The sequence below is a fragment of the Artibeus jamaicensis genome, unplaced genomic scaffold (assembly GCF_021234435.1).
Source record: "Artibeus jamaicensis isolate MK-2021 breed Jamaican fruit bat unplaced genomic scaffold, CSHL_Jam_final contig_519, whole genome shotgun sequence".
Taxonomy (NCBI): Eukaryota; Metazoa; Chordata; class Mammalia; order Chiroptera; family Phyllostomidae; genus Artibeus; species Artibeus jamaicensis.
Genome location: NW_026521871.1, coordinates 19147981 through 19171908, shown reverse-complemented (window position 1 = coordinate 19171908; position 23928 = coordinate 19147981). Strand labels below are relative to the sequence as shown.

The 23928-nt window shown below is 44.0% G+C and overlaps 1 protein-coding gene across 4 annotated transcripts in view; it reads left to right on the top strand.

Annotated features, from left to right (window-relative positions):
• The window catches only part of VGLL4 (vestigial like family member 4), a 157538-nt gene that overhangs the window by 109981 nt on the left and 23629 nt on the right, over positions 1-23928 (top strand). For all 4 annotated transcript variants that reach the window (XM_037139307.2, XM_037139310.2, XM_037139309.2 and 1 more), the window contains one exon: positions 7439-7628. In XM_037139307.2, the coding sequence (XP_036995202.2) occupies positions 7439-7628 (190 nt within the window). The remainder of the gene's footprint in view (positions 1-7438; positions 7629-23928) is intronic.

The following is a 23928-nucleotide window of genomic DNA, read 5'->3' as shown; positions in this document are numbered from 1 at the left end:
TGGGCCTTCCCCTTTTCCATGAACACAGAGAAGTTGGCATTTCACCCTTCTGCTGTTTGACTAACCTTCATAAAATGACAATAAATGGCATTACACTTGGCAAGTTTCCCTTGAGTCATGCCGCAGTCTTAAATGCAGTCACCAGGCTCTGTCTGGCGGTCACCCAGCAGAGATGCTGAGAGACAGAGCCAAGAGACACACGCTGCTTCTGCCTTACCCTCAACTCCATTAATCTCTCCGAAACCAAATCAGTCCCCTCATCTCCATGTGGAAGGTCCTGGCCTCAGTCATTTGGTTGCGTGAAAGTTGAATCTGAGTTTCGTGGACTAGGTTGTATTCATCTCTGGTTTCGGTGGACTAACTACAACTTTCTTACAGTGTGTGAATAAATGAATGAAGTTGGAACACTGAGAATTAGAAAGTGCTTGATTTTGAATTGTCTTCTTTAATGGTGAGATAAATTATTAAGAATACTTAATTGAATAATTTTTCCCCTACCATGTAAAGTGTGTCCTGTAAAAGTTTCGTGTTTCTTAGTTAGCAATTAAAGCAAGATTGAACTTCGGAAGATATACAAGGGGGGATCCAAAAAACCCCCAGAATTATCTTCTGGAGAGTGGGACCCTTTGTAGTACAGGTTTCCCCTGCTAGGTGAGTGTTCTAGGAACCCATCTGTGTCGGTGGACCAGCCGGCATTGTTGTGAGAGGCTGTGTTCAGCTTCAGTGAGTTTTTTTTGGAAGACTCAGCGCGTTTGCCCATTGCATGGGTGATTTAGAAGCACACCTGCCCACACTGTGCTGAGTGTTCAGTAGCTTTTGACCCCAAAATGACACAACCCCTGTGCCCCACCCTCTATTCACCCTATCTCACCCTGAGTGGCATTTTTTTGGTTTCCCCCAATGAAAAAAGTCCTCAAAGGGAAATGTTTTGTTGATGTGGAAGAGTTGAAACAAAAAATGGCAGAAGCAGTAAAAGACATAAAATCGACAAGTTCAGAAACTGTTTTGAGCAGTGGGGGGAAAACGTCTGGCTTAGGTGAATTGCATCGAATGGAGAGCAAGCACTTTGAAGGTGACTGACTGGTTTAAACATGTAAGAATAAATATACAATATTTTATAAATAAATCCTGGGTTTTTGGGTCCCCCCCCTCATACATTATGTAGAATGTACAGTCTTAGAGCTGAAGTTAGGTTTTCATGATGATCAGAGTGAACCACTTAATTTTACAAACGAGGAAACTGAGGCACATGAAATGAGTGATGTTTTGAAGACCTGCCAGTTAGAGTCCATTTTGCATCTGGTTCAAGATGAACCATTATTTTATGTCCCACTAAGATAAGCAGTCCTACCTATTAAAATATACCAATTAAATATAATACAAATTTTAGTCCTAGCTATCTTAAAATATAGGAAATAAAGACGTACACAGTCACTAAATGTGGTAACAATAGAGTTCTGAAACCAGGCTCTGTATTCCTGGGTCTCTTCCATCTTCTCCATTCTGACTTTGGAGGAATTTTCTTCTAATATTTCACCAAAATTATTATATAGCACATACTACAACTTGGTGATTTTCTTTTAAAAAATTATTTATTATATTTTATTTTTAATTTACTGATTTGAGAGAGAGAGAAAGGGGGGGAGAAAGAGAGAAGGAAACATCCATTTGTTGTTTCATGCATTTATGAATTCTTTGGTGGTTGATTCGTGTGTGCACTGTGACTGGGGATCGAACTGGCGACCTTGGTGTATCTGGATAGTGCTCTTGCCAACTGAGCCACACAGCTAGGGTCAGTTATTTTCTTTTTTGTTTCTGTGTGGTAAGATTTTTAAAATTGAAATTAACATATGCTGATTCTTCTGAAATCTCGGACCAAAATCTTTGGTCACCTTCATTTGGGAGAAGTACTTACAGCAGTGTTTGTGGTTTGTGTATTAGAACTGCCACTGTAACCAACACAGCAGGTAGGTGATTTTTGTATCTGTTACTTTAGTAACACACCTAGATTCAAAGGCCAGCAACATTTTAGAAATTAAACTTCTTTTGTTGTAACTAAATTTTTCAAAAAGTTAAATCGACAGCTGTGGTTGAGCCACCTTCAGAGACTTAAAATACTGGGTTACTCAGTCTGCTCAAATCTCCTTTCTCTTGCTTATTCTTGAAAAAGAAAGATAATCTTTTCTCCTTTTTCAAGTGCCAAACCATTGTGAAACTTAGAATACACATTAGAACAAATGAAAAAAGCCCTTTATACTCCCAAGATAAGTTCCTTTGCGTGTGTTTTTTCCTCCTCCCCTGTGCTGGGTAATGTCATTACTTGCTTTCTGACAGCACCTCGCACGCCCCCCACCCCCCGTGCCAGGCTCTCAGACTCAGTCTGGTTGGAAGCTGAACTGGAGCCTATCTGACTGTAACTCAGTAGAGAGATACAGGTATAGTAACAAAAAGGTTTTCTTTTACTTCAGGGAAATTAATGGATGCTTGTCCTTATTTAACAGTTAAGTGTGCGATACTGAGGTCTTCTGTCATCTACTTATACATACATTCTTACTGTGGAGAGACAGCAGCTTTGTTGAGATGTAATTCACATACCAAACAGTTGACCCATTTAACGGATGCAGTCAGTGGTTTTTAGTGTGTTCACAGAGTTGCGCAACCTTCGCCACAAGCAGTTTGAGAGCATTTTCGTCATCCCCAAAAGAAACCTGTGCTCACTAGCAGTCCCTTTACATTCAGTCCCCCTTCTTCCAGGCCCGTAGCAGTCACTAGTCCACTGTTTGTCTATTTGGATTTGCCTATTTGGGGTGTGTCATCTAAATGGAATCAGAAATATACGGCCTTTTGTGTCTAGCTTCTTTCCTTTTTACGGCTAAATATTCTCTTGTATGGATATACCACAACTTTGGTATGCAATCTTCATCTGATAGACATTGGGGTTTTGGGCTATTACGAATAATGCTGCTGTGAACTCTCATGTATAAGTTCTTTGGTGAAATTTTATTTTCATTTCTCTAAGGTATATACCCAGGAGTGGAATTGCTGGGTCATATGGTAACTATGTTTTCCCTTGGAGGAACTGCTGAACTGGTTTCCACAGCAGCTGCATCGTGTCGATTTGTGCCAGCAGTGCACAAGGGTCCCGTCTTCTCCACTCCTCATCAACGTTGGATGTTATTTGCCTTTCTCCTAGTGGGTGTGAAGTGGAAACTCAACTGTGATTTTGATTTTTGTTTCCCGATGGCTAAGGATGTTGGGCATCTTTCCATGTGCTTACTGGCCATTTGCATATCTTCTTTGGAGAAGTGTCTATTCATATTATTTTCTATTTTTATTTTTATATATTTTTTGTTAAGATTTTATTTATCTTTAGAGGGAAAGGGAGGGAGAGAGGGAGAGAAACATCAATGTATGGTTGCCTCTCATGCATCCCCCGCCGGGAACTGGCCCGCAACCCAGGCATGTGCCCTGACTGGGAATCGAACCATGGTTGTTGGCTTTGCAGGCCCACGCTCAATCCACTGAGCCACACCAGCCAGGGCTCTTTTCTATATTTATATTGGGTTATCATTTTATTGTTGAATTGAGTTTTTGTATAAACATATTCTTAAATAGATCTTTTAAGATTCCATATTCTGTGGCATCTTTGATCTTTAACATGGCATAAAACTCTATATAACTTGGGCACCTCATCACCCTGCCTAGTTTATTTATTCAGTCAGTATTTACTGACCGTCTGTGTGTGGAAGGTATTGTGCTTCTGCTTTCAGGTATATAAAATGAATAAAATGTCCCCTGCTTCAAGGAACACAAAACAAAGCAAGAACTGAAGTACTACAGTGATAAATTTCTGTGTGTGTTCAGAAAAAAGAAGAGATGACTTTCAGATTGAGGAATCAGGGAAGACAACCTGAAGGAGGTGGTTTGAGTGCCCTTACCAGGATGCATAGGATTTAAATGCCAGAAGATTGGGGAAGGGTCTGAGTAAAGAATTTGAGTTGGGATTAGACAGTGTGTTCTCTGTGGAATGGTGAGTAGTCTAGTTTTACTTCTAGAGCTGAAATTTCAGAGTTTAAAAAGAGGAATACTAGGAACAAAGACCAGAAAGGTAGTTGGGACCATGTGTTGATTATGAATGCAGAAGCAGCCCGAATAGCATTTTATCAACCACTGATGAGCCCCTGGATATTTGGGGGTTGGATGGGTCGAGGTGCTCAGAATGGGACCTGGGGAGACCGTGCAGAAGTGTGTACGCTGGTTGGGGTTGGGAGGTGATTGACAGCAGCACTGCTGTGTTTTGGTCTCGAAAACTGACGTGCGTTAGAAGACAAGAAGGTCTGTAGGTAAGAAACACCTGTGAAATTGTTTAATTTCAGGATTTTGAAATTTCTTTTAGGTACGACTTTGGGTTTTGTTGCTATTATAGTTAAATATTATACAAATAATGCTTTTTTTTTTAGTAAAAGTTGGTTGGTCACTTGGTTGGTTATAGGATTGTGGATCACAGAATTGGATCACTGATTCTAAAAGCTGAAGGCATGTTAGACATTAGCTAGTCCATCCCCTCCTTGCTTGGTGGAGGCCTTAGAGGGGGAGTGCGTGCCCATATCCACCTGGTCCTAAATAAAGAGAGGGTGTCCTGACTACCAGACCAAATGTTCTCAATTTTACCAAAATAATTTTAACCTTCTTTTGCTACATAGCAATAATAACAACAGCTTCTGTTCTGCAATACAAACTGTTGGGCAGGGACCTCAAAGGAGGAGGCCTAAAGGTGAGTGAAGGCGCCTGAGAGACCAGGCCTTCGTCCGCCCTTCTCTTTTCCTTCCACCCGTGGTTTTCCCGATCTAAGCCTTGCGTGTGTGTGCGGGGGAGGTGCAGTGTCGTACTAATGGGCAGGGCGTTGGGGTTCGTGCCTGCAGTGAACCTGTTAACTGTGTGGCCCTGAGAAGGTCTCTCCCTGTTTGGGACACAGTTTTCTCATTCCTTCAGCCTTTGGAATTAGTGATCCAGTTCTGTGATCCGCAGTCCTGTAATTCACCAAGCAAGCAGCCAGCATTTATAAGAAACTATTACTCGTATAATATCGAATTAGGGCAGCAAAACCGAAAGTATGTGTGAGGGTATCTGTGTGCACAAGGCCCTTGCGGTGCCAGCCGCACGTGTGCCCTGTCGTCTCTGGGGTCTGGCAGAGTCGTGTCGCAGCCGCTCTGGGAGCAGGGCCACCTGCGGTTCCTCTGTGGGTCTGTTGGCCCCCAGCTTAGACGTCTCCAGTGTTTTCAAAGTGTTCCTGTGGACAGTCTTCTCTGTCAGAGACCAGTGCTTTGGGCTTAGTGATAGGCAGTGCATGAATCCGACGGACTTATAATGCCAACAAGCACTGGAACTTACAGTGGATGAAAACTGGAGAGTGGAATGGAATGTTGTTCTTACCCCAAGAGTTTTGCTTTTTGTGTAACAGTGTCTGCTGTGTGATGAGTGACTCTTCCTTTTTTGGAGTGCTTTGAATTTGTTGCTGTGGTGGTGGTTTTCCATGGTAACTGCTGTTGCCACACATCTGGCGTCTGATGAAATGGCTCCTAAGTCCCAGGGGTCCGCACAGAGCCCGAGTACTCCACATCTCCTCGTCCTGCCAGGGATGTGGAGAAACACTGGGCGGAGGGCGTGGCGGCCCTGGCGTGGCGGCCCTGCCGTGCTGACGAGGTTTGGTTTGCAGTGGCCCAGTTCCTGGGGGTGCGTCGTCAGGGCCCCTCCAGAAGTTAGCTGAGGCTGTGGGTGCTTCACCCTGGAAACTCCTACCCTCCCTGTGGAGCAGGCGAGTATAAGAAAGAGGGACATATTTGGAAAAAATATTTCTAATTTATCAGGGCATAAATATTAGCACTGCTTTGTTTGCTTGTTTGTTTGTTTGTTTAAACCAAAAATTACTAAATTAGAAGTAGAGGTCAGCCAGAACCCTACTGAATTTCTGAGTGCGGCAGCCCAGCATAGGTCCCGTTTTTAGGTATTTCGTGTAAAATGGAAAGTTCCAGTTTGCATTGGGGCCAAAAATCCCAAAAAGAAATCCTTACTGGAGGTGTATTATGGGTCACTGTATATTTGCTCATTTATATCTTGGTGACTAAATTGGCAAAATTTGTGTTTTTCCTGGTAAACATTCAGAAGGTTTTTTTCCTCAGTCCTTTTCCTCACAACATCACATTTGTCGTGCGTGTATGAAGCAAACCGCTGTTGAAACTGCCCACACGTCTGTGATGATATGAAAACTAGTTCTTAGGTCCCGCAAGGCCTCAGATGAAGTTGGCTTTACCCTAATATTACCTTCGAATTGTGACCCAGTGGACGCTGACCTGGTCAGGCCTTAGAGACCAGCATGGACAGCGCAACAAGAGGGTTATTACCGTGGAAAATTTAGATCTCCCTGCCCCCATATAACTCAGAAAGCTTAAAGTTTTCTCTTAAAGTAATTATATAATTCTTGTGTATAAACTTAGAAGGTGTACAACCTTTATTATAAGCATACAGAGCACACTCCTTTTAATTCGTGAGCCACAAAGCCTTTTTAAAACAGTGAAAAACAGCAAGATGTCAAATCAGATGGACATGTGAACTCTAATTTGAGTGTCTGACTTTGGAAAATGTTTTAAGAACTGCACCCGTAGATTCAGCATGTTCTAAATTATATGCAAGCAACTCGGACAATAATGTATTTGAATCATGCAAGTTTTAGTGTTCTCTAAGGACAAAACGTTTATTTTCATTAAACAATGCATTTTTATTTCTTTTAATTTGGGGGGCAAATATGTGAATCATTAACCCGTAAATTTTCCTTCTTTTTAGAAAAATAACATACGAAAACTATAATAAAAATGTAATGAGTAAGAAAAGTGAGTTTGGTGTAGTGTTCTAATGAACCCTGTGTTAGGTCATTCTCTTAGAGGTATTGCGTTGAATACCCATAAATCAGAAGTTGTTTCATGTTTTCAATTAACTTTTGAGATGGTTTATGGTCAGTGCTTTTTTCCCATTACTTTATTGCAACTTTTCAGTTTAAACTCTACCCTAAAGAGTCATTGAAGAAATGGTAATTACCTGAAGTGATGGAGGTGTCGGCTAACGCTAGGGTGGCAAATGCTTTTGCAAATGTAAAGTATCAAATCAACACGTCGTACACCTTACATAATGTTGTGTGTCAGTCATATCTCACTAAAGCTGGGGGGGAGAGTTATTGTGCTAGAAAACCACATTTATGTAAAACGTCTCATGCTTGGCAGCCAACACCGTGCTCGGACCACGTTCGGAGAATGGCGGGCCACGTGTCACGGTGCCAGAAACTTTCCACTGGGAATAGTTCGCAAGGGGCCGGGCGGGCAGGGAGCCGGGGACGGAGGTAGCGATGTTTCTCCTGCTTGGTGACTGCATCATTTCTCTTGCGTAGGTGAAGCTGCTCTCAGGGGAGAACCCAGGATGCAGACCATCCCTGTGGTGTCTGCCCTCACCAGTCACCGCACAGGTCCCCCACCCATCAGTCCCAGCAAGAGGAAGTTTGGCATGGAGCAAGGGGACGATGACCTGGACTGTGAAAATGACCATGCTTCCAAGATAAGTCGCATCTTCAACCCCCATCTGTAAGTTCCCTGTTCTGAGGTGTGGGCATTCTGACTTCTGCTTGTGTGTGCAGTGCCGGGGCCATGTTTCTCTTGCAACTTTGTGTCGACGGTGAAGTGAAAGAGCGAATAGTGCTCATCTGCCAGGATAGGGTATTAGAGATTTTAATAACTCACCGAGAGAAACCTTATTTCCTTCCTGCTTATGCGTCTGACCATTAGCGTGTTTTCCTCACGGATGTTAAGGAACTTATTGTTTCTTGGGGTGGTTGTCTAAAAAGGTCTTTTCTTGCTGTACTACTGGTAGTCAGCTCTTTGGTGAATGTCTTTACTGCCAGGGACATGGATGGGATGGTTGGCACCTGAGCAGACTTCTGTAAAATGCTTTACTTAGGGATCTAGAATTGAACACATTAAGAAGTATTAATTATCACCTTATGTATTCGTGGTATGAACTTGAGATCCTCCCAAAGTAGGAGAGATGGCTCTTTGTGTTTGTGGTAAGGGCCTGTTCATTACATCTGCTGTGTGAGCTTGTTGCAGCCATTCTCGTCTTGGGACCAGTCCTCGATGTGCCACCAACGACACTCTACACTCATGACGTGTGTTGCTACATCTCTCTGGGGCTCAGTTTCCTTATTTATGTAATGAAAGGGTTGAGACGAAAGCTCTCTGGATCTGTGCAACCTTTACCACGTTTATATTTGGAAAACAGCTTGTGTTTCTGTGCACTGTGTCCCGGCTTTCCATTTGCACTCTCCTCTAACACTCACATGCTTTGAAAAGGAAGCAGAATGCTTTTTCACATATTTTCAGGACTTGGAGACACCCCCGCCAGGTGCCAGGAGAGTTTGCTCTGGCAGAGGCTGTAGCTGGTTCGTGCAGTCAGAGTCTGGGGTCTTGGCAGAGGCAGGGAGGGAGCTCTCTCTCTGTCCAGGTAGAAAGGTTCTAAAGGCCCCACGAGTTAATGTTTTGTAATTATTCCAGACACTCAGTTTCGCTGGTTCTGATTACTGAGGATGCTCCTGTTTCTGGCAAGACTGTGAGGCTCCCAGAGTTCCCATCTCCTCATTGGAGGAGGGGACCTTACGCGGTTAGGTTAGGTGGCGGGTAGCGCCAGCAGCCCTCTGCTGCCTCAGCGGCAGCAGTCCTTGGCATTCCACGCATTCCAGCCGCTTGGACTGTTGTGTGCAGTCATAAGACCCAGTGACAGAGGTATTTATCCTCCAGTAAATCACCGCAGTGTTGGAGGCTGAGCCTGCAGTCTGGAGCCCTGGAATTTGCTACACTCAGGAAGGAATCTAGCAACAAGGCACTGCAAAACAATGAGCTCTTGCAAACGCTGTTGGCTCATAATTTAGATCTCGGGCGCTCAGCTATTTGGAGTTTATTGTTTTGTTACTAGGAATTTCTTTTTCTTCACATCCCCTCCTCCCCAAACCCAAATAAAAGATATTTGGTTGGGGGGGGGGGTTTGGAAGGAAGGAAGGAAGGAAGGAAGGAAGGAGAGAGAAGGAGAGAGACAGACAGCCCTGAGGTAGTTAGTATGTTTTGGGATCGCACATGCCTCAGTTGAAATCCTAATCTGACACCAGCTGTGCAGACTTGGACAATTACTTAATATATTTGGTCCCAATATCCAGCTTTGTAAAATGACAGTGATTATAGTTCATGTATAGACCTACTGTGAGCAACAGAGTTAAAATTTGCAAGGAGTTTGACACAGTATGATTAATATTCAGCTGATGTAGGTGATTAAATTATTACTTTGATTAAATCCATTATTCAGATACTGGTACTGATGGTAGAAAATAAGAATACTATTGTGGTGAGTTTAATGTTTCAGAGTGCTGCATTTCAGTAAGAAGCTCTGGGTTCAAATCCTAGCTTTAGTTTTCAGTGGGAGTAATCATAGTTCCTTTCTCATGGGATGATTGTGTTTTAGAAGCGCCCAGTTTTAGTCATTATTAATAGTATTATTAGAATGTCAAAGCATTTTGAAAACGATTTTGTAATTCCTTGGGTCGCTACAGATACGACCTTGAAGTACAGGTCTATGATGACACCATAAATGAGGTATAAATAATAAAAATAGAATTGCTAGATTTCCTGTGTAACTTACAAGTGGCATTACCATGCTAAGTCTTAGGAAGATAGAAGACGGCAGCCCCCCCCAGGGGCAGACACCCGGGACCTAAGGAAACAGGATCGGTGTGTGGTCGGTTGGTTCTGGTGTCACTTGTTCGCCATGTGATAGTTACTTCGGTAGCATTACCAGTACTTCTACCTGTGTTTGCTATGGGCTGGGTGACAGGTTTCACAGACAGACTGGAAAGGTACTCACCTCTGACCCCGCATGTTGTGTGGTGCTTAGGAAGTGCTGTTGTTTGATTTGATGAAGTGTTTACTGTTTGAGGGATTGCATATTCCCTGTTTTTTATTTACTATATCTAGGACCTTTTCAATAATAAATTACAGATTCATGTGTATTTGGAAAAGAATGGGCTAGTGTATTTGTTTGAAGAGCTTATAAAATGACTTTTGCCCTTTATCTTCTTTGAACATGTCAGTATCATGCAGTGAAAATGTATTTTGTTATTCTATCAGTAAAGAAATCACTAATGGTGGAGGAAGAAGTGTTGCTGAAAAACAGTTTTGACAGCTAGCTAAGAGGGTGTTTAAGATGTACGCTTTGGCTGCATTTCATTACAACCGTCACATTAAAATATTTTCTGGTAGAGAGAAGGAGAGATGGAGTGGCTCTGAGCCAGAATAGGAAGCTACAGGGCAGGACTAGAGTCATCTGATTGGGTTGGTGGTGGCAGGGGTGTGGTGTGGGGAGAGACGAGAGGTTTCCTTTTGTGATTCTCCAGAACTCAGATATTGAGAATTTCTGGGCACTTGGGTCTAGCCGTTTATAAACCTGGATCATTTGAACTCTGTTAGTTTTCTTGTTGATATGGCGACCCTGAGAAATATTATATATATTTTTATATATGTATATAAATATATATGTGTGTATGTGTGTGTATTTCCTAAGAAAACTGTTAACATGAATGTCTTTTTTGGAAGTCGAAAAGTACTGTCTGCTACTTAAAGAGAAAGTGAATGAAGGTATGAGGCAGGGGTGGGTAGAGTTGGGGATCCTCTCGTGGAAATGTCAGTAAGTGATTTTCCCGTGACCTTGGTATCCAAGTGTGGTTTGGTGGGGAAGCGCTCTCCCCATTCTCCTGCCTGTCTGTTACCATTTGGACTTATGGATTCCTATTGTATTCAGAGAGTTGTAGCTGCCCCTGATTTGGCAAATAAGGGTTGCCTTTGACTGCCTCTTGTGTGCTTGTTACATGTCTCCTTTTTTTTTTTTTAATTGAGCACTTTCTTATTTTCTAGCCAACAAAACACTCATCTTCCAACCCCCCTGCCTCAGCCATGGCACCAGCTGTTTCTCCAGAGTACCCCGGCTCCTCTCAGGGCGGAATCGCATGTAGAGGCCAAGGTCTGGGTGCCATGTGTTGTGGTGTCATTGCCTCTGGATTTGAGTTGTCTGATAATGGGAGACTTAGCTACATGAGGCATTTTACATCTAAAATTTAATAAAATAAGAGATTCAGTTCATCAGTGGCACAGGCCACATTACCAGCTCAGCAGCCGCATGTGGCTGGTTGCCGCTGTGCTGGGCACTGCGTGTACAGGGCGTTCCTGCTCTCAGAAAACGCCCTTGAACAGCAGTGTCACCGGACCCTTTCAGTGGGAAGAGCTAGGAAGTGATGCGTCCGTACCAACACCGCTGTGTCCTTCCTCACCCTCCCCTCTCTGTGTGTTTGTCTTCCCGGTTCCCAGCCACATCAGCACGTTTCCTTGTTGTTCGGCCCTACAGTGCACATAAAACAGTTTCAGAATTGCTACGGTCATGCCAGTTTGAAAAACAAACCCATTAAAAAGAGTTCAGGATTTGTTGGCAGTTCTGTTCTTCCCTGTGATGAGGGAAAATAGTCAAAGTACCAGCTGTAAAACTTACTTCTCCCCACCTTTCAGTGTTATGTTCATTAGTGTGTGTGTGTGTGTGGGGGTTATTAATTTGTTTCAATTCAGTTGCAGATTTTCCATCCTTATTGTTGACTTCACTTCATTTTTTTGAATATGTAGAACATTAACATTCTTCCAAAAGTCAAAACTGTTTCACAGTATATGTGAGTCATTAATGCTCTATACTCTTGAACTTAATACAGTACTGTCTGTCAATTATATCTCCATAAACCTGAAAGAAAAAAGAAGTCAAAGCAGTATTAAAAAGTACTTAGACCCCTGGCTGGTGTAGCTCAGTGGATTGAGCACCAGATTGCAAAGCGAAGAGTCGCTAGTTTGATTCCCAGTCAGGGCACATGCCTGGGTTGCAGGCCCGGTCCCCAGTAGGGGGCTCACAAGAGGTACCCACACATTGATTTTTCTCTCTCTTTCTCCCTCTCTTCCCCTCTCTCTAATAATAAATAAATAAAATCTTAAAAACAAACACAGTACTTAGAGTAGTGTTTTTTCCTTCCCTGTCTTTTCCACTTCTTTTGTTCCCTGTCCCTATAGGTGATTATCCTTCTTGTGTTTCTCTGTTAAAGTAAGCAGATACATGTGTGGTTTCTCATTTCCCGTTCTTTCTTACACATAAGTTAGCACTAACTTTATATAATTATTTGAGCTTTGGTGTTTTCTTTTTTTAAAAAAATCCTCACTTGAGGATATGCTAATTGGAGAGATAGACAGACAGACAGATACAGACACCCATTGGCTGTCTCTGTATATGCTGTAACTGGGGGGGTCAGCCCACAACCTTTTGGTGCACAGGGCGTTGCTCTGGTCAACTGAGCCACCTGATCAGGGTTTGAGCTTCAGTGTTTTTGTTTTCTTTTTCTTTTCTAGTTGTTCAGTTACAGTTGTCCCTATTCTCCCCCGCCTCCCCATTACTCTGCCCTGCCCTACTCACCTCCCACATTCAGTGTGGCCCCCCTCCTCCACCCCCCATTGTTTTTGTCCATGGGTCCTTCTTACATGTTTCTTGGTTTGACCCTTCCTGTTCTTTCTCCTGTTATCCCCTCCCCCGCCCCTCTGGTCACTGTCAGTTTGTTTTTTATTTCTGTGCCTCTGGTTCTGTTTTTGAGCTTTGGTGTTTTCATTCACCAGTGTATTGTGGAAATCTTTTCCTGCCACTTCCTCATCCTTGTTCACAGCTGCATAGCAGTCCACTGTGGGCACGTGCCAAAGTTCATTCAGCCAAGCCCCCTTTGTTTGGACATTTAGGTAATTTCCAATATTTTATAATACTGGCACTGCAGCAGATAATGTGCGTTTGTTATATCTTATGTTTTTGTAATACAGTACAAACTCTTTTTTTTTTTTTAAATATTTTATTTATTTATCTTTAGAGGGAAAGGGAAGGAGAGAGGGAGAGAAACATCAATGTATGGTTGCCTTTCGTGCATCCCCTGCTAGGAACTGGCCTGCAGGGAACCAGCCTGCAACCCTGGCATGTGCCCTGACTGGGAATCGAACCGCGATTGTCTGGTTCACAGGCCCGTGCTCAATCCACTGAGCTACACCAGCCAGGGCTTCAGTACAAACTCTTGAAGGTTAACAATTGATATAAATATTGGTTTTGAGACTTTTGAGGTTGCTTGGCTGTTAGAACCTAGTGAGAGTTCTGTGCTGAAAACAGTCTAAGATGACTTTTGGAAATGAAGTAGTTTTCAGCTTTGCATGTGTGCAGGTTTGCAGTAGGGCTGGGCAGCTGAGCTGTTTGTTTACTCAGTCACCTGTGAAAGGATGAGGATGTACACTGAGTGCTTAACTTTATCCTGGCCCTGTGCTAGACACTTCAAATGTGTTATCTCATTTAACTCTCACACCAAAGGTGCCCCTTCAAGATGGTGTCTTGCTGTGTATGTGTGTGTGTGTGTGTGTGTGTGTGTGTGTAAGCTTCACTTATAGAAGTAGAAATTGAGAGGATAATGTGACCAAAGTGGTAGAGCTGGGATTAGCCCTGCTGTGTGTAGCACCAGAATCAGCGATCATTGGATTATGCCATAGCTCTGTCTTACCTTAGACGTGATTCCATGCACTTAAAGATGGGCATCATATATTTAGCATGCCACTTGGCCGGTCGAATGTCCCACATGGCAGGTGCTAAACAGTTTGTGTTGAATTGAATTGCATCCACTATCCAGAGAATGTGCTCTCCGAGCTCATGTTCCAGCTGGAGGAGGCGCCCCCTTTTTGATCAGTGGTGTGCGTTTGCAGAGTCGCTGCCCCTGGCCTCGGAACAGGGTGAAACCCAGAAGCTCACACTGGGATCAAAGCTGTGGACACCAGCCTTGTGCCGTAACCAGCTGCTGAATGAGGAAGGGCCTAGTGAAGGAAAACATTCCCTCCTCTCACTGGTGGCTCTTTTGAAAAACTGTCCTGGTGCGAAATGTGTCCATTGTTGTCTTTGCTTCTGCGGCCATTCCTTTGAAGTTTTCTCTCCAATTCCTTGTAGCCGACTCTGGTTTATCCTTGAGTGCATGATCCAGTCTCAGGACTCACACTTCCTCTGCTCCTCCTCCTACACTTCCTCCTTTCTCTTTCGCCTTCTTTTCTTTTTTCCTCCACTTCCTAATCTTAACTGTTTTTACCCCCGTGGCCCTAGTCACTTCCCTCTTCCCTCTTTAAGGGTGAATAGAAGGAGAGGGAAAACAGGCAAACTCAAAAACAGTAATTCTTTCATCTTGACAAGAGGTTGGGGGAAGCCTTTGAAGTCAAGTGCGCAGGGCATGTAATAGAAACACGATTTAAAAAATGATTGTTGGTCAGCTAGAAGGGGTCTGGGGACTTTCCTCTAGGTTTTGTTTATTTTTTGCAGTGAAGTCGATTATGTGATGATGTTCGACAGTGTCTGTGGTTTGTGGTGTCCCTGGCAGTAATGTTTGATGATAACCCTTGGCAGCGCCATCTGTCACCCCCCTCCCCTTTGGTGAGTCTGTGTTTCCCGTATCTCTTCAGCACCTTTGGTTTGGACGTACGTGGACATGCTTTCCAAGAGACCACATACTCTACAAACTCCATGAAAGTGCAGGAAGCGATTCCTCATTTTAAATTGAAACTAGACCTAGAGGAAATTGAAAAGTCGGCGTCATTTTAGTCCCTTGACCCACCTGGGGCTCTGTGAGGTAAACAGTGATACATCTCTGTAGACGGGGCTGTGCCACTGTTGTGCTCACGTCTGTGCGAGCCTCAGGGCAGGTGAGCTTTCCATCACCGAGGAGGGTGAGGGTCAGGATTCAGGCATCTGGGGAATCCCAACAGCCGTCCTGTCAAAACTCAGTAACAGCGGCTATTTATTGAGCTTCAGTGTGCGTCAGGCCCTGCACAGATGCTTCCTGAGCATGATCCCATTGCTTTCTCACAAGCCTGTGATGTGACGCTGTTGTACCCTCTTTCACAGGTGGTAAAACTGAGTCCCAGAGTGGTTCTGTAACTTGTTCAAGGTTGCACAACTGGCCAGTAGGTAACGGAGCTCAGAATCAAAACCCAGGCTGGCTGGCTGTGGAGTCTGTGCTCTCAACAGCCCTGTTACCTTTTATCAATAGCGTGTGTGTCCGGATACTGTGGACCAGTCGATAACAGATCCTTAACACCGTAGAGTTTTAGGAGCTCTAAGCACTCTAAAAACACAGTCACTGGATGCTTTGGAGATGAGGGCTGGAGACCATCCATTTTAGCACTCAGAACGAGGATGGTGGTGGGGGGGATGAAGTGATGAAGGTTGTCAGTAATTAAAAGTACTGTCAGCCAGTCAGTGGTGGTTCCCCTCAGAGACCGTGGAAGGAGCAGCTACTCATCTTCTCCTGAAGATGCTTCACCACCATGCTGTGGTGTCTGCACAGGCAAGAGCCCTGTGAGAACAAACAAGGGTTCCTCAGACTTAGGGAAGGGTCTGAAAACATCTGATCTAATTATAAGTTAGTGGTAACAGTAGTAACGTTAGTCTAAAAGATTCAAACTGGAGTGTTTTAAAATTTGCTTTCAGAGTATCTTTTTTTTTCCTTTTCCAGATTTCATAAATCAAATACTCTTGAAATAGAATCCCTCAGACTATGCGCCTTCTCCTTTGCTCCCACATCCTTCCTGGCGTCGTTCAAACTTGGGAAGTTGTAGCCCTCAAGTTCTCTATTCTTCTGTACTTTCACACACAGTTATAAGTACTCCCACAAACCTTTTGGGATATTTTAAGAGGATATTTTAGAGCCTTAATTTTAGTTCTCATAAATAACTACGTAATTCATAAACTGAGATATTATTAAATAGGGTTTTTTTAAAAATCCCCCCATTGTATAAAACGAGTATGTGTGTTTACTTAAAAAAATAAGTTAGAAGGGAGCCTGGGTCTTTAATAAATGTTCCCTGCCGGGAAGGTGTAATCTAAGAGCTGCCCCCTGTGAGATCGACTCTGCCCCGATGCCTCAGTCTTCGCTGTGGGTCAGGCTGACTGGGGTGGAAAGGAAGCTTTTCATGGCTGCTCCCACGTGACTTGAAAGGGGCGCATCTGTGTGTGACATGCAAGCGTTTTGCTAATGGTGTGCGGCACCTTTAAATAAAGGTCACAGGCCTTACCTGTGTCGTGTGCGTTTCTTGTTTGTCAGGCTGGAGCCTTTTTCTCATTTTCACAGTTCAGCCAAAAACAAAGACCTCCTTATCCGAGCAGGGAGCTGTGTGCTCTTGCGAGCTGACATCAGCCTTTTCCCAGCAGGCATCACTTCTGCCTTAAGAGTCTTTGCGGAGAGCTGGCAGGGCAGATAGCCATCCTGCTCCTGGTATTTTTCTGGCCACATAACAGAGTGAAGAAATGCCGAGAGAGCCGAGTCAAAGGAGATGAACAAAAGGGACTGATCGTGTGTCTGTTCTTGTCCCCATTGGGGACCTCAGTGGTGCTCATTCTGTATTACGAAGGTTATAAAACTGGGATGAGAACCTTGGATAAGGAGGACTTTTTTCCTAGAGAGGAATTGGAGAGCATTTGGGATCTATCAGAGCTTTCATTAGCGTGTGAAAGTCACTTTTTAAAATGACACTAAAATTGGAAAAAGGAGTGTTTTTAGATTTGTGGATTAAGTCAAAGGCATTTGTTCAAAAGTTGAGGGAAGGGAACAGCACAGGGTTTCCCTGTGTCCCCTCCCGCCCTGCTCCTCTGAGCCATTTAGCCCTTTTCAGAGCGCTGCTTTCATGAGGATGCTTCTGCGCAGGGAACACCAGCAGCCGCTATTTTTGTACACAGCTAGAGGATTAATCTTGGTGTTGTTTTATGACCACACAGGCCTCTTCTTACTGCAGTACAAAGCCAGTCTGTCCTGAAGGGCTGCAGCGTGCTGTCACTCCAGTAGGTTTGATTGAGGACCAGAAAGGGAGATGCTAAGAAATGTGCTTGTGTGTGAGTGTTGGTGGTTCTTTTATTTTCCTCTAGGATGTTGCTTGTAAATCAGTCATTTGCCTGTGCTACATGCAGTTGGAGCAGAGCGAGGTGGTTTACAAGCCCCATGTCCTGTGTCTAGTGTTGTTTTTACTTAATAAATGCTAGGACTTGATCTCCATCTTCTTGGGTGAATCTCTCTCTCTCTCTCTCTCTCTCTCTCTCTCTCTCTCTCTCTCTCTCACACACACACACACACACACACACACACACTCACACTCACACATTCATTCTCTCCATTTTGAAATTGCTTTACAGATTGACTCTACAGCATAATTAGAGAAATTAATGTTGCAGTAATAATGTTCTGGGTCTGGCAGTAGCTAGAAACCTTGCCAAACAAGATCCAAATTCTGGATCCAAGCTTTCATACCCCCAACAGCGGCAAAATGTGCTGAACAGAAGAAAACAAAGTTTGCTACCATGCTCTCCCCTAACTTATCTTACCTACTGCCTTCCCTTTCTTGAAGAGACCTGAGAAGTACAGCTAATGGATCCACATAGAAATCAGCTCCAGAAAATGAGTCAAGGCCAAGTTAGTTGAGGTCACTTTACAAGTAGGCTGGAAACCTCTTTGCTTCCCTAAATTTGCTCCTGTCCTGGAGCCCATCAAAGAATGACAGTGGCGTTTTCTAATGCATTAGGAGTGGTTTCCTTGGTTACACATGGCCACTGAAGTGATCCCCCCTGCCTGGGGGGGATTCAAAGTACCACTGCTTATAGCTTGTGTCAGAACACTCTTGCCTCAAGATGTTTGAAGGAGAAAGAATGTTCTCTGGCCAAAGCTTGGAAAGGACTTAACCCGATCTTCTGGGTTTGCTGATGTGCATTAGCACATTTCAGACTTTGGGAAGTCTGATGTACAGAAACATTGGTCCGTCTAATGTCTCTCAAATGTAACTGGTTGTGGAATCCTTTATTCCTTTTTCATGAGACCAATTAGGACTATTCCAGGAAGCGTACTTCCCTGCCAGAATGAACATTTTATTTGGTTTCAAAATCCTGTTATAAACATTCAGACTGACAAAGCTTGGTGCTGTACAGCTTAACTGTTGTAATGAAATTATTGTAAAATTTCTTGGTTTGGGATTGCTGGGTGCCATCTTTCGTGCCAGGGCTTTCAGGGAAATTCACCAAGGCTGGAGAAACTGAGGAAGCTGGAGATCTTTGTCTCCCCTTGACCTCGGGTCCTCGTCATCCATTTCTACGTCTCTCCTTCCTTCCTAGTTGTTTCTAGGGAACAGATTATCCCCACTTCCATCTCTACTCTCCAGTCCAGTGCTGTGATCCTTACCAGTAGTTTCAATGAAACTTCTCTCTGTCATTCACTTGCTGTGACCTGCTAATCGCTTGATCCAGAGGAAACCTGCAATTCCTTATCCTGCTTGACCTCTTCTTCCTTGTAACTCTCTTCTCTCTTGGGTTCCATGGACCCTGCCTGGTTTTCTTTGGATCCCCTCCACACTTGAGTAGAGTGTGGCCACTCTACTCAGAATCGTCCAAGGGCACATCATTATCACCGTTCTCCAGAGCTCTGTCCTCGCTGTGCAGATCCTCCCAATGAAGTTGATATTGCCAACTCATGGCTTGAATGACCACAGTAGATGGATGATCCCCAGTCTTGATGTCCAGCTGGCACCTAACCTTCACACCTGTAGAGCTGTCTGCCTTGAGGTCCAGTGAAGCAGTGGACCTCAAGTTCAGTGCTGCTTCACTGGAATTGATTTTAGTCCCTCCTTCCTTCTTCTAGCACTTTCCAAAGTCTGACCCCCATCTTTATAATGGGACGGCTATCTTTTCACTTGCCTAGAAGTTGCCTCGTTCCTTCTTCTATTTCATCTCCCACGTCTGATCCATTGCCACACCTTCTGAAATCTGTCTGCTAAGTGTTTTCCACACAGGGCCTGGCCTAGGCCATAGTCTGGACTCCCATTTCTACAGCATCACCCCCCCATACTGGTCTTGATACTTTAGTGTCGGGAAGAGTTTTCTGAAGTCTTACTCTCTGCCGGAATTCTTCCAGGAGCTTCTGCCCCTCAGTGAGCTCCGCCTTGCTGATGGAAGCCCGTCCTCATGCCCTTCTGTCCTCCCACATGTTCCTTGCCTCCTTCTCTTGGCAAATGGTGATTCTTTCTGCTTTGAGATGAACACTTCTTTGTATAAAATGATGGCACTTCGGTGTAATCATGTGCCCGTCTGTCTGACACCTTCCCAGGCTGCATTCGCATTGTTCCTCCTGGTCATGGACTGAGTCTTACTCATGTCTGTCCCACTAACACCCAGACCAGTGGTTGACGCCTTCTAAGTTCTAAATAAATGCTTGAATGAAAATGAGTCACTCTGAGAGCACTGATGAAGCACTCTAACCTTTGGGAAAGATTATAAGAATTCCTTTCAAATAAATATGTAATAAACCCTGAGTGGCACCACTTCTTATACTTCCAAATTTTTCCTTGGAGCCTCGATGTTTAGTTCAGGTGACATGGTAGAACCGCCATGACCTCCACTGCCTTCCCCACCCCGGCTCCCTGTAGACAGAACGGTGCAGATCCCTGGTACCTGGGCAAGTGCACTGTTTACAGTGAGTCACTAGCCCAGCTGCGATGCTTATTTTGGATCACATGATCTGTCCCAGTGTTGACTCTGAGTAATAAGCCTTCAGGGGGTTTTTTTTTTGTGTATGAATGAAATAGTTTTTTTCCACTTCTCTGTTTATATTTCTTCTTATGCATATTGCTCTGATCTCAGTGTGAACACAGGTAAGGTTTATGAAAATCAGAAACTCAGTCCAGTTGGGTGTTCATCACAGGTCAGAGCAATGGCTACACATTGCTTCTGGGTGGAAATCCACCTACAGAGTAGATCTCTTCATACTAGAAAAGCAAACGGATCTCTGCCCAAGTGTTAACTACTTGTGGTGTTTTTCACATCTCCCTAACAAGTTTCTCAAAACCAAAGTGTTTCTCAAAGCCAAAGTGTTTTTCAACTATTTTCCAATGGAGCCATTGCATTTATTTCATTTGCGTGGGATAGCTTCGGGCTTGCATCGCTGACAGCCCTCATCCCCGTGTGTTAGTAATGATACTGCATCATTTTGTGTTAGGCTGTTAGCTTTAGAGCAAGGTAAACATTAAAGTGTGATTAGAACACAGACATCCTCTAGGGGCCGTGCACCTTGGGAATGGACACCTTGGGGAAGAGGGTCTGACGGCCGTGAGACCTCGGTCAGCAGGTGTGTCTTGTGAGCCTGTTTGGAGGACATGGCAGATCTTGTTGGCCGTGGCTCTGGCTCCTTCTGGATCACAATCTAAAATTCAACTTCTTTAAGGGTGAACGTCAAGGACTTTGGTGATCTGTCACAAACTCCCTTCCCCAGTATTATTTCTCAGTAGATGGTCTTCTTAGACTACTGATCATCTGAAGACTTCTTACCTATGGTTAAATTTAAACAGAATTTTTTAAATTTCTGCTAGTACATGCTTTTTGGCAAGCTTCACAGAGTGTGAGAAGCAACTCTCACAATTCAAGTAGGATTTTCCAACCTGCCCCTTGACTTCCGATTTGAGGCTGACATTTGAAACGCAGCATTGCCTCTGGTGGCATCTTACAGGTGTGGCTTGCCCCCTCCGGCACAAAGGTTCCTCCGCACATCCCGGGTCTGCACTTGTGCTTTTGAAGACTCTTCAAGGGCTTCCAGCCTCCCACATCGCCCGGACTTGAAGTAGGTAATTCTAAACATTCTGTCCAGATTCGGTGATGATCTGACCCTACTTCCTTCTCTCCCTCCTCTGCCCTCCCTACTTTTTATTTTGGGAACATGGTCAGATCTACAGAAACATTGAATTGGTACATGAGTAACCACATGTTCTGTACTGGACTCGCCTGTTGTTAATGTTCCGCCATAGTTCTGCTCTCTCTCTTTCATGTGTTCTTTAGACAGTGATATGATCTAATGTGCTGTGTATTCATATTCATAATGCCCTTTATAGGTGCTTTCTTTTAAACTCAGGATTCAGTTACAAATCCCACATTGCATTGGGTTGTTTTTATAGAGATCTTCAATCTAGAATAGTTATTCCTGTTTTGCCGGGGTGGGTGGTGGTGGTGGTGGTGGTGGTGGTGGTGGTGGTGGTGGTGTTGGTGTTGCTCTGGAGTGTCAGCCCCTGGTGAGGTCTCCCTCCGGAAAGCCCATGGGACCAGTGGTGGGAGAGTGTCTGTCAACCCCAGGAGGGATGCCATTGTGTATAACAGATGAGTGAACTGTTCAGGATATGTGTATGGTTCTTGCGTGGTAGGAAGTGAGCTCAGAAACAGGAACACGGGAGAGGGGTTGGAGGCCTGGTGACAAGGGAGGCAAAGGGCTTGGGAGACCAGGATGGCTGGGGTCTGGGGAACCAATTCTGACCTTCATTCCTGCTCTGCGGTAACCTGAGTCACCATTCCATACATTTTTATTACTTCCCTGAAGGTTCATTTCTGTTCCTAGCCCACAGTTCTAAGTTTTACTTTTAAAAAAATGCAGTGCCTTCATTTACTCATGGCAGAGTGGAACTGTTCCTTTTCTCCCTAAATCAATAAAACCCTAGTAGATTGTACTCTTGTAAAATCCCTAGTTTTTTTACTTAGAAAGAGTTTATTTGAGGGTCGGGTGAAGTCTCACTGTGAAAACTGGTGGCATTTGTGTGTATGGGGGGTGGTTTTTAATTTTTAGCAGCACATAGTATATCTGATAAAAACAATCCTAAAAATTTTAAGACATGATGTTAGTAACTTCTTAAGGGCTCAGTGATTGGAGATAGGTCTGCAGTTGACCCTGAAATGACATGCATGGGTTTGGACCCTCTTATGGGCCCACTTATACACAGATTTTTTTCCCAATAAATATATTGGGACATTTTATGGAGATTTGTGACAGTTTGGAAAAACAGACACAATACACAGGCTAGAAATATTGAAAAAGTTAAGTATGCCACGAATGTATAAACTATATTGTACATATTTTCTCCTTATGATTTTCTTAGTATTTTCTTTAGCTCACTATGTTATAAGAATACAGTATATAGTATATAATGCATGTAACATACAGAATGTGTTATTAGTATTGATGTTATCAGTAAGGCTTCCAGTCAACAGTAGGCTATTAGTAAAGTTTTTGTGGGAGTCATAAGTTTTATAGGATTTTCTACTCTGGTAGGGGGTGGTCAGTGAACCTAACCCCATGCTATTCAAGGGTCAGCTGTATATGTAGGACCTAGAAAGGTGATGTTGGTTCTGGTGGTCACTGAGTGGTAACAGTCGGCGGTGGTGTGAGCATCCCGTCTGGGCCTCCGGCTCAGTCAGGGTTCTGGAGCAGCAGCAGGAGCAAGGCCCCCTGTGCTTCACAGGAGCTCGGCACTCCTCCAGCCTCCTGCTGCTGACGGCCTCCTTTTGTTCCTTTTCAAGAGTTGGTTCAACTCTTCATTTTCAAGAAACGTAGCACAGTATCCTTCTGATAAATTTTCCCCTTTTCCGCATAAGCTAGCCAGCCTTGTTTTATGTTGCTTGTAACCAAAAGAACTTGTTAATACATATATTTAGGTTGTTTACAGTGTTTCACTGTCATTTGTAGAACTTCTAGAGCTGTCATGTGTTTCCATCCTTGTTCATATCTCATTTCCCCACTTTCTTATGAAGTGGAATTTCTGGGCCAGGGCATGCATTTCTGCTTTCCCTGGCGCATGCTGCCAACTGGGTATCTAGTAGGTTCACTGCTTACATTCCCACCAGCAGCTGTCAGCCTGTGCCTGCCTCACTGGGCATTTGATCTTTGCAGGGTTTGTAGGGTGTCACTGTGTCATGACTTACCTTTTTTCCCTGCTAGTAGGGAACTTGAATGATCTTTTCACGTGCTTATTGGCCATTTGGATTTCTTTTGTGACTGTTAATATCTTTTTTTAAAAGAAAGTCAGGGTGTTCATCTTCTTTCTATTAATGTTGGCACTCTTCATATTAAGGCCCCTTTGTCAGATGTGTTAGGGACATAGCCAGTTTCCTGATTTGGCTATTTGCTTTTCAGCTTTACTGTGTGTTTTTTTTTTTTTTACTGTGTTTTTGAAATAGGGATTTTAAAAAATTTATAAGTGGTTAAATCATTAAATCTTTGTGGTAAAGGCGTAAGTGTTCTAGAAGGGACTGAAATGCTTTGACCGGTACCTAGTTACTTGTGTCTACGGTGCGCGTTGATAATAGGGTGATTGTACGATCACCCCATTAGGGCTTAATTCAGGTTGGCTGTAGAATGAAAAGAAGGCATTGTTTGTGTCGTCACTGGTTCACTTATCAACGTTTGCCACGTGCCTGCTTGGCTGTGGCACTGGGGGATGTGGGTGTGTGCGAAGGAGCCCACCCTGGTTGGGGGAGGGGACAGCTGTCTGGGCTTGAGGAGGTGTCGGGGGCCACCACCTGCAGGCGGAGCGCAGGTGGCTCTCAGAAGGCTGTGGCCACAGTCCCATGAGAACAGAGGCACTGTCGTTGCCATCTCCATGAAAAAACCGGAAAAAAAAAAAAAAAAAAAAAAACCCGGATTGCAGCTTCTACCCTGCCCCCTCCCCTTGTCCCACTCAGAGCCATCGTCCCCCATTGCCCCGAGGAACACTGTGCGGGAGTGGTCAGAGGGATTTGGGTATTCGTTTTAGTAGTCTCTCGATGGGTACCATAAGCAGGCTCTGAAATCAAGTTTAAATTCTGTTTTTATTTTACCATTTTACCAGATGTTTCCTGTGGTTTGACAGATGTACCACTTACTCGAAAGTTACACTCCTGAGATTTTGAGTGTTATGGACACTGTTGCTA